The following is a 9784-nucleotide window of genomic DNA, read 5'->3' as shown; positions in this document are numbered from 1 at the left end:
CATTCAGTCCCTGGATGGGGCGTCAGGGGATGGAAATGTAAGACGCACAAACTCTTTAGGAATCTCTCCCAAGGGAATCGGAGACGATCGGAGGTGTAGGGACGAAGGTGCTCTTGGAGCACACTGCTGATGATGGGCAAAATTCTGGAACCATCCAAATGCCCATTATTTAAGGGGCTGATTACACTTACGGTCCGTTCTGCTCAACGAGCGTTTCTATCACGAACGTTGGTTGGTACACGACTGACAAATAAGGTTATGGTGTCAGTGAAAGGAAGACATCGCATTGTTCCTCTGGGGGTGGGGGGGCTTCTGGCGCATATTAATTAGTTTCCATCCACCCTCGGCCTCTCAACGCCAAGGGCAAGAACACGGCGCAATGCGGCCACGTCACCAGCAGGGGCGCGCGCGCTCTTCGCGCCCGAAGCCGGTTCCAGCGAGAACTCCTGGCTCCTTAATTTTGTGTTTGCTTTCTTAAAAGCCCGCAGCCTCACCCGTTCCTTACACCCCATTCCATAGAGTGAGTTTGGTCATGTATTTTGGTTGGTGACGTTCGTTTTATTTATTTTTTAACCGAGGTGAAATTCACATAACCGATAATGAACGATTTTAAAGCATGTAGCTCCTACAACTCGGGTATGCGTTTTGTGCATTCGCAAGGTTACCCAAACACCACCTCCCTGACCGTTTCTAAAAAAAAAAAAAAAAAAAAAAAAAAAAAAAAAGAAAAAGAAAAAAGAACAAGCCACACACGGAGCTTTGCTTATTTATTATTTTCTGACTGTGCCGGTGTTTGTATTTGCATTCTTTTTATTAGCCCTCTCGTTCAAAGTGGCATGCATAAATCGAAGAGATTGTCCCATTACTTTTTTTTCCCATCAGCCCTGGTGGCCGATTTTGTAGAACCCTGAGGGTTTTTCTATCAAGACAGAGCCACAATGCCTGCATGTCCAGCACAGTCATTGGATGGGCTGTTAAAAAGCCCCTGAACCGCTAAAACTGAACCACTGAACCACTAAAAACCATGAGGTGGAGCTAGCTGTGGCAAATAAATGGTCGTTAGGCTAAGCAGCTGTCTCCTTTTTTATTTCACATAGTTTTTATGCAGCCCAGATTTTTTTCTTTTACTCCCAAAGGATTTTTTAAAAAATTTTTAATTGTGGTCAAATATGCATAACATAAAATTGACCATCTTAACCATTTTTAAGCACACATCTCAGTGGTATTAAGTACATTCACACTGTTGGGCAACCATCCCCACCATCATCTCCAGAACTTTCTCATCTTCCCAAACTGAAACTCTGTCCCCATGAAACGCTCACTCCCCATCCCCTCCCCCAGCCCCTGGCCCCCACCATCTACTTCCTGTCTCTGTGGATCTCTCTAGGGACCTCCTGTGAGTGGGATCACACAGTATTTGTCCTGCATCTGGCTTCTCTCACTGAGCATCCTGTCCTCAAGGTTCATCCACATTGTAGCAGGTGTCAGGATATCCTTCCTTTTTAAGGCTGGGCAACATTCCATTAGTGGGTACGGACCACAATTTTTATCCATGATCTGTCAGTGGACACCTGGCTTGCTTCCACCTTTTGGCTGTTATGAATGGTGCTGCTACGAACGCGGGTGTGCAAATATCTCTTCGAGACGCTGCTTTAGTTTTCTGGTGTCTCTTCTTATAAGGGAATTAATCCCATTATACGGGCCCAACCCTCAGGACCTCATGATCTGTCAGTGGACACCTGGCTTGCTTCCACCTTTTGGCTGTTATGAATGGTGCTGCTACGAACGCGGGTGTGCAAATATCTCTTCGAGACGCTGCTTTAGTTTTCTGGTGTCTCTTCTTATAAGGGAATTAATCCCATTATACGGGCCCAACCCTCAGGACCTCATCAAAAAAAAAAAAAAACACCTTATCACTTCCCAATGCCCCACCTCCAAATCCCATCCCACTGGGGGATGGGGCTTCAACATACGAATGGGGGTTGGGGACTCGAACATTCAGTGTGAGGCAGGGGCGCGAAAAGCAGGACCTGGTGACGGACTGGATGTCGGAGGAAGAGGAGGCAAGCGTCAAGCACGGCCCACCAGTTCCCAGCCTGAGCACCTGGGCAGATAGATACTGGCTCAGGGGTGAAGCTAGCGGTGGAGGGAAACACACACGGCTTCCTTCTGCACCTGCTGAATTCAAGGTGCCACCGAGGAGGAGGGAGCCCAGTGGCCAGCAAAACATAGGGAGACAAGTCAGGGCTGGCGCTGGTTTGGAAGTCTTCTGTGTGTTGCGTGGTAACAAGGATGTGTCTGCCAAAGAGGCCAAGAGGAGGGGCCAGGGTAGCGGGACGACTGTGCTGGGAGGACGTGAAGAGGCAGGGGCTCCGTGGGGGACTGCAGGGCTCCAGGCACCTGGGGAACCATCAACAACCGAGAGGAAGTATTGTTGCTGTTGTTGCATCCGAGGAGGGTGCATCCGAGATGGCCTGGCACAGCTGAAGTCAGGTGTTTGCCCTCCATCCATTCCCATGGCCCCGGCAGCAGGGCCTGGGGACAAACGACGCCCATCCACACCGTGGACACGTTTGCTTTTTGATTCTGACGTTTGAACTTTCTCAATAGTAGTACACAGGACAGCTCTTCCCATTACCCAGCACTACAAAGCAAATCATCCCCAAAGCCAGTGGGATTTACTGTTTCTCACAAATCCGTGGCTCACGTGGGCAGTTCCTGTGCCCCACTTGGCATTGGCTGAGGCCACCCCCGCAGGGGCATTAAGGTCTTCTCACCCGTGTACCAGGCTTCTGTTAGGAACATGGTTCTCCATGTGGCCGCCGGGCTTCTGGGCCCAGAACATTGTTGAAAGCAGGTTTGGGGTTCTGCCCAGATGCCACCTCTTGATGGAGAGCTGTGTCCACACAAGAAGGGGAAATGAAGAGCTTCCTCATTTTAAAGTCGCTTGTGGGAGGGGGGCGGAATCCCCTGGCGGTCCAGTGGTTAGGACCCCGCGATTCCACTGCAGGGGGCACGGGCTCCACAGTCACAAATCGGCTGGCCTGCCCAGAGGACACTTGGTCCTGGACTCACACCCATGGGTGCTGGTGGGTGGTGGCACCGGTGGGGCCGTGTGTGCGGCGGTAGCACCTGTGGGCTGGCACGGTGTTCCCCGGCCCCGGGGCCAGCAGGCATGTCTCTGTCCTCCTCCCCAGAATTATGTGAGCTGCCACGACCCTAACAACAACGCCCCCTTGAGATGGCCCAAAGTCCCGTACCAGATCTTGGGAGGCCCGACAGAGAACAAGGTCGTTTTCGACCAAAGAAACGGCATCTACATCTTCTTCATTTCCATCGTGGATCCATACTACAGGTGAGTCGCCCTGTGCCAGGGGCCTCTGGGGGAACAGCTGGCTCTCTGGGGGCAGGTTGTACACATGAGGGGGACCCACTTTTCTCCCTCCCCTAGGATGACATTTGTTCACTTGCTAAATAAATCCTCATTCAGAGGCCATGCTGGGTGCCGGGGAAACAGCAATGACCAGCAGCCCTGTCCCTGCCCTCAGGGACCAGAGTCACACTCATGTCATGTCTAACAGGTGGGGTGCAGGGGCCGGTGTAGACCGGCTCCCAAACACCGATCCTTAGATATTCAGGGATTTTGCAAGCTGGTTGGCTTCCCGCTGGCAGCTGGAGTACTGACACCACGGAAACTGACACTCATTACAGGCCGGCCCGACCCTGCCCCAGGAGCTGGCTGTCAATACTCGCCACCCACTGTGCTGTTCAGATAATTAACGTCTCCCACTGGGATGGGGAATATGGGCGGCATTCTTCCCCGCTCCCCCATCACCTATCCCTTCCAGACGGACACAAAGTCCACCTCCAAAAGCGCGGGGAGACCCTGCCTTCCCTAAAGGTCCCAGACCCTGGACCAGCTCTGGGACGCCACAGGCGGAAGGCACCGGGGTGGGGATGCCCAGGGGAGAGAGGGGTCTGCCTGCAAGGCTCATCCCCTGCCCTGCCTGCACCTTGCCTCCAGCAGAGCCCCCAGCGACTTTCCCCCCTTACCTGGGTGTCCTTCCCTCCATCCTGCCATTCCCACCTGCTCGCAGCCACCTGAGGGATGCTTGTGGCCCCCCTCACGCCCCCCACTCCGTGTCCACTGTGATGAGTGCTTTGTTGGTCTCTGCTGCCCGCCCCCCAGACTGAGCCTGGGCATGGAGGGGGTGGGAATCCCCTGTCTCCAGAGCAGGGGACCACAGGGGTCCTGGGGAAAAATACGACCTCTGCTAAAATATGTACGATGTTACGGAAAAACCCAAACGAACTTTTTGGCCAACACAATACAGAGACGACTGCAGAGTTATAGAGGATAGAAGTTAAGCGGATATAAATGGAACTCAGTGCCCGGAGTCAATGCTCCAGGCCCAGCTCTTGTCCCCATGAGTTTTAAAACGTTTGCTGGGGGAATTCCCTGGCGGTCCAGTGGTTAGGCTCTGTGCTTTCACTGCTGAGGACCTGGGTTCGATCCTCGATCGGGGAACTAAGACCCTGCAAGCTGAGCAGCGTGGCCGAAAAAAACAAAAAGCAAAAAACCAGTTTGCTTGGGTGAAGGGTGAGGCCCCCAAAGGCGGTGCCCCACGGCCTCTCCCTGCCCGCCCCTCGCAGCTACTGTCACCTGGAGACCACATTCAGCGTCTACGTCTACGGGGCCTTCCCACTGCCCATCTTCCCGCCTGAGATCACCATCGTCCTGCTCACGGGGGCCACCCTGCTGTCCGTATGGCTGGCCTACATGATCCCCAAGCTGCTGCACACTGAGCAGGGCCTCAGGATCAAGGGCGTCTGGGTCAGGCTGCGCAGGAGATGCAGGAAGTCTTGTGCGTGTGTCTGGGCCAGGTGCTGAGCACGCCCGGGGGGTGGAGGTGGGGTGGCAGGGTGGCAGGGAGGGGGCAGAGTTGTCTTGAAATAAAGCGTTTGGTAAGAGAGCCGGTAGCAGTGGGTATCACTCATGTTTTGTGGTTTTTCTACACCCACCTGCCTCCCTCAACATTCTGGCGCCAGAGTCCCTTTGAACTACGGCACCTACGTGGGTTGTTAACGGTGAGAAGGTGGGCAGCCCAAGTCCTAGCGAACACGAGCTTTTGGTGAAACGAGCCCGCACCGGCATGTGGTGGGAGCATTAATCGGCAAGCCCCAGAGATGCATCGGACACTTGACGTGTTCTCTTAGAGAAACATGAGACCCAAGGAAAAGGGCGGGGGCTGCAGAAGACGGGGACGGGGGGTGGGTCCACCTCTGTTGATAAGCCCTGACATATACACAGGCCGACACGTTTACGTGTGTTTTGTGATGTCCACGAATAAAATTTGGAAGCATAGCACATATTTTACACGTACCTGTGTTATGCACACATACGATGCACACACGTGTGTGTACATGTGCAGAGGTATGTATATAACATGTGGGCACATAAGTCATGCACATACACGTGTGTATGTGTGTCTGTATCTGTGTGCCTGTGTGTATACATGTACATGCACATTGCCTATGTGCAGATGTGTGCATACATGCGCACGCATGTCTGCAATTACGTGTATGCATGTCTATAATACACGCTCACATACACATGTGCGTGCATGTGTGGCGACGTGTATACGTCACATGCGAGCACTGCATAACGCGCACATACGTGTAGATAACATGCATGCCCACGCGTGTATGCACGTGTACAGATACGTATATGCACATGTGGATACGCATATAGGTGTGCATACAATGTACACATATGTGTATATGTACGTTTGATCGTCTATCCATCTGTTCGGAACTTCCCTCTCCCACGCTTCATTCAAACCTCAGGTGGCACGGGACAGCTGTCTCGCTCTAGTGAAAACTTTCTCAATAACTTTTCTGATCACTCTTAGGTTAAAAGAACACATCTGACGGTCATTTAAACTGCCCAATACTGGGAATTCCCTGGCGGTCCCGTGGTAGGACTCTGTGCTTTCACTCCTGGGGCCTGGGTTCAATCCCTGGTCGGGAACTACGATCCTGCAAGTGGCTCGGCCAAAAAAAAAAAAAAAATTGCCCAATACGGTCTCCACCCAGTCATTAAAAACCTCCACTCCCGGGCTTCCCTGGTGGCGCAGTGGTTGAGAGTCCACCTGCCGATGCAGGGGGCACGGGTTCGTGCCCCGGTCCGGGAAGATCCCACATGCCGCGGAGCGGCTGGGCCCGTGAGCCATGGCCGCTGAGCCTGCGCGTCCGGAGCCTGTGCTCCGCAACGGGAGAGGCTACAACAGTGAGAGGCCCGCGTACTGCGAAAAAAAAAAAAAAACAGAAACAGAAACACCTCCACTCCCACACCCATTGCAGTGGGCAGTCACCTCACCCGCACCTCCAGGGGCTGCCTGGTCCACCTTCCACGCCTCTCTGGAGGGGACGGGTTAGGCTGTCAGGTGATACTCGTTTCACGACCCTCGGCCCGCCATTAATCTTAAGGAAAACCAAGCCCATCCTGTCGCATCCACCTCGTTTGCCAGGGCCTTCCCTTCTTGGGGGCACTTCATATTTGTCTCGAAAATACCCCTAACACGGCTGCAGGCACAGCAGGCTCAGAGGGAAGCGAGGGAAGGGAGCTCCTAGCGCCTCCAGGCCCGCATCCTGTTCACAACACAGACAGGCGATGATCCCGGTACAGCCCAGACTGGCTGGCCACCTCGGTCTCTGAGCCCTGGAACCCGCAGGCTCAAGGCGTGGTGCCAGCAGCCCAGACCCCCTGCCCACACGCAGCCACCTCCTGGATCCTAGTCAAGCGCCCGGGGTTCCCCAGCAGGGAAGGTCCCCGAGACCCAGCCCAGGGCCTGGGGCAGGAGGGCCCTTCCTCTGGCAGGCAAGGGGAGGTCCATCTCTCCTTACCTCCTTAGGTGTCACTGGGAAACCGACTCACCCCCTTCAGTCGCCTGGAGTATTTCAGGGGAGGGTGCGGCTGGCAGCTGCCTGGGCTCTCCAGAAGCGAAAGGCAGACGAGAGCCTGGCCCAGGGTACAGGGGGGAGAGAGCTCCGTGGACTGGAGAGGGAAGGAGCTGGGGCAGGAGGGAACAGGTGTGAGCACTGAAGCTCCCAAACTACCTCAAGCCCGCCCTGTGCCCGCCCCCCCACCCCCACTCCGGGAAGCAAAACCCAGGTATGGCTGGGCCCGAGGCGGAGACTCAGCACCCAGGGCCTCTGGCCCCCAGCTGGGGGGACATGAAGAGGCAGGGGCTCCGTGGGGGACTGCAGGGCTCCAGGCACCTGGGGGACCATCAACGACGAGATGTCCCAATGCCGCTGCTGCAGGTGCGCTCTGCACTCCGCACGCCCCATCACGTGCATGCCCGTTTGGGTCACCCGTGTGCCAGGTGGGCACCGTCTCCCACATGCCTGCCCTGCCCCCACTCTCAGACCTCCACCCAGCACTTGCCTCTGCACCCCAGGCCCCCCAGCTCTCCGCGTGAACACGAGCGGACGCCTTCCCATTCACCATTGGCGACACCCGCCCCTCCACCTGGGCTGAGGCCGAGCTCAGCCCGCAGGCCTCTCCCCAGGCCTCACCCCGCTTGCTGCTGTGTCTCCAGGCAAGTTCCTGCCCATCTCTGGGCAGACCTGACTTTCCCCATCAAACATGGAGGTGAAATCCTTGCAGCGCAGGAGTCCGGGCAGTGTCTCCCCACCTCCTAGCAGCCCCCCATCCCTGCCGGCCGACTTGGATTTTCTGGTGCTAGGAGACGAGGGATTGTCCCGAACCCCAAGTCTAGGGCTCCCTGACTCTACTCTGGAAGCCCGGCACCCAGAAGGCGCCAGGGTACTGAGGGGCCTCACCATGTGGCCTGGGGCCCGCTGAACGACAGGGTGGGTGATGGGACAGCCCACGGCCCCTGAATGCCACCAACCGGGCGCTGTGCAAACAGCTCAAATCCGCTTTAATGGGGAGCGGCTCCCAGGTCCTGCCTGGGCCCCAAGGGGGTGGCGCTGGTGGGGACCACAGCCTGCTTGCCCTTGCTGCCCTGCCTCCCCTTCCTGGCAGTCGGCTTGCCGGCCTTCCTCTTGCCGGGCTTGGCGGTGGGGGGCACCCCCGGGCAGGGCGGCGGCTCCTCGTCCAGCGCCTTTAAGTTGTAAAAGAAGTCCATGTCGGACACGATATCCAGGACCTCGGGCACGCTGTAGTCCGAGGACAGCAGCTCGTCGGGCAGGTGCAATGAGCTGATGTCGCTGAACGAGTCGTTCCCACTGCCCCCGCTGTTGGGCAGGGCAGGCCCAGGGGGCTTGCATGGGGCCCCGGCGGGCTCGGGGCCGCCCGGCAAGCAGTCAAAGAGCTTCATCGCGTCCTCGAGCATCACCTTCTTGGGCGGCGTGAAGGCCCTGGGCACCTCAGGGGTCCTGGCCTCGCCTGCCCCCAGCGGGGCCACCTTGGGCTCGGTGGGGCTCGGCGGGTACAGCAGGCCGGGCCCGGCGCCAGGGGGCGGCTCCTTGAAGGTGAAGGTCAGGGGCTCGCCGGGCCCATCCAGCTGGGTCAAACGGCCCTTGAGAAGGCCATAGGCGTCAGAGGGCAGCGTGGCCTCGGCGGGCAGCGTGATGAGCAGTGGGGGCAGCTTGCTCTCCTTGGGGGGCAGCAGGGGCGCCAGGCCTTGCTTGACCAAGGCAGGGGGCACTCCGTCCCCTACGAAGCCCAAGGCCTCAGCCCCGGGCCCCTCAGGTGGGAAGCAGGGCATGCCGTACCGGGGCCCCGCGGGGGGCGGCTGGTAGTGGGGTAACAGTGGGGGCGGCACTGGGGCCCTGAGGCAGTGCTGTGCCTCCAGGAAGTAGGTGCCTGGCGAGGCGGGGCCCCTGGCCGCCAGCTTGTACAGGGACGACTGGCCGAAGTCGGTGGTGGTCCACTCGATTCGGTAGACGCGGGGGTCAAAGAAGCAGCCGCAGGGCGCCATCTGGAAACCTGTGGCCAGGGAGGGTGGCCCTGAGAGGGGCAGTTCTGGGACCTGCCTGGGGTGGAGGGGGTCCAAAACATGGGGCACGTCTGGGGCATGGAGAACATGGACCAACTTTGGGGCCCATGGACGTAGGCTTTGCCTTTGGGGCCCTCTCTAAAGGTCAGGGGCCCCAGGCCTTGCTTTGGGGGCCCATCTGGGGGGCGGGGACACTGACCTGGCTTTGGGAGACCTGTTTGGGGAACAAGAGACAGGCTTTGGCTTCAGGGCCCCAGCTAGGGGAGGAGGGACACAGACCGTGGTCCAGGGGTCTCTCTGGAGGACAGGGATTCGGGCCTTGCCTTCGGAGGAGGGAGCTATCTAGGGTCAGGGGTGGGAGCAAGGTGCCCCTGCCCACTCCCCGGTCATCAAGGGTTGGTGGGAGGCCAGTACCTGCTGGAGGAGCTGGAAACACCTCTTTCTCCAGGTTTGGGGGGTGACAGACATTGGAGGAACCTGTGGACAAAAACAGGCAGCTGGGTGGGGTCCTGAGGCCGGCGGGCAGAGCCCTGGTCCCTGCCCCGATGGGTGTTCCCCACCCTCGTACCCACAACAGGAAGAGGCTCTGTGCAGGCAGAAGCAGGCTGGCTGCCGGGCCCTTCGGTGGCGTCCAGGCTCTGGGGACTGAAGCCTTCTTGGGGAGCGGCGGGTGCATAGAAGTGTTTGGGGTGCTGCATGGGGAGGCGGGGGCCTGGCCACACAGGCCAGGAGGGCAGCAAGTGGGAGCACAGGCAGCCCACCCAGAGCGGAGGCTCAGAGTCCTGCGGAGTTCTGTTTCTCCGGTTACTCCAGGC

General features: G+C 57.8%; 2 protein-coding genes across 3 annotated transcripts in view; one reads left to right on the top strand and one right to left on the bottom strand.

The window, feature by feature from the left end:
* The window catches only part of CATSPERD (catsper channel auxiliary subunit delta), a 43773-nt gene extending 36137 nt beyond the window's left edge, over positions 1-7636 (top strand). The window contains exons 21-24 of the mRNA XM_024746020.1: positions 3198-3355; positions 4654-4834; positions 6947-7031; positions 7605-7636. Coding sequence (XP_024601788.1) covers positions 3198-3355; positions 4654-4834; positions 6947-7031; positions 7605-7636 — 456 coding nt within the window. The remainder of the gene's footprint in view (positions 1-3197; positions 3356-4653; positions 4835-6946; positions 7032-7604) is intronic.
* Positions 7637-7943: 307 nt separating this feature from the next.
* Positions 7944-9758, bottom strand: PRR22 (proline rich 22). Of its 2 annotated transcripts, none has more exons than XM_024746051.1 (3): positions 9538-9758; positions 9384-9446; positions 7944-8959 (listed from the first exon to the last, which is right to left on the bottom strand). In XM_024746051.1, the coding sequence occupies exons 1-3, from the start codon at positions 9665-9667 to the stop codon at positions 7950-7952; spliced, it is 1203 nt and encodes a 400-aa protein (XP_024601819.1). In that variant the 5' UTR covers positions 9668-9758; the 3' UTR covers positions 7944-7949. The 2 variants fall into 2 exon arrangements, with proteins under 2 accessions (XP_024601819.1, XP_024601818.1); XM_024746050.1 differs by having other exon boundaries at positions 7944-9006; positions 9542-9744.
* Between the last annotated feature and the right edge of the window lie 26 nt (positions 9759-9784).

The sequence above is a fragment of the Neophocaena asiaeorientalis genome, unplaced genomic scaffold, assembly GCF_003031525.2.
Source record: "Neophocaena asiaeorientalis asiaeorientalis breed wild unplaced genomic scaffold, Neophocaena_asiaeorientalis_V1.1 scaffold357, whole genome shotgun sequence".
In the NCBI taxonomy this organism is placed as follows: Eukaryota; Metazoa; Chordata; class Mammalia; order Artiodactyla; family Phocoenidae; genus Neophocaena; species Neophocaena asiaeorientalis.
The sequence above is the reverse complement of the archived record's forward strand: the minus strand, read 5'-3'. Positions and strand labels throughout refer to the sequence as shown.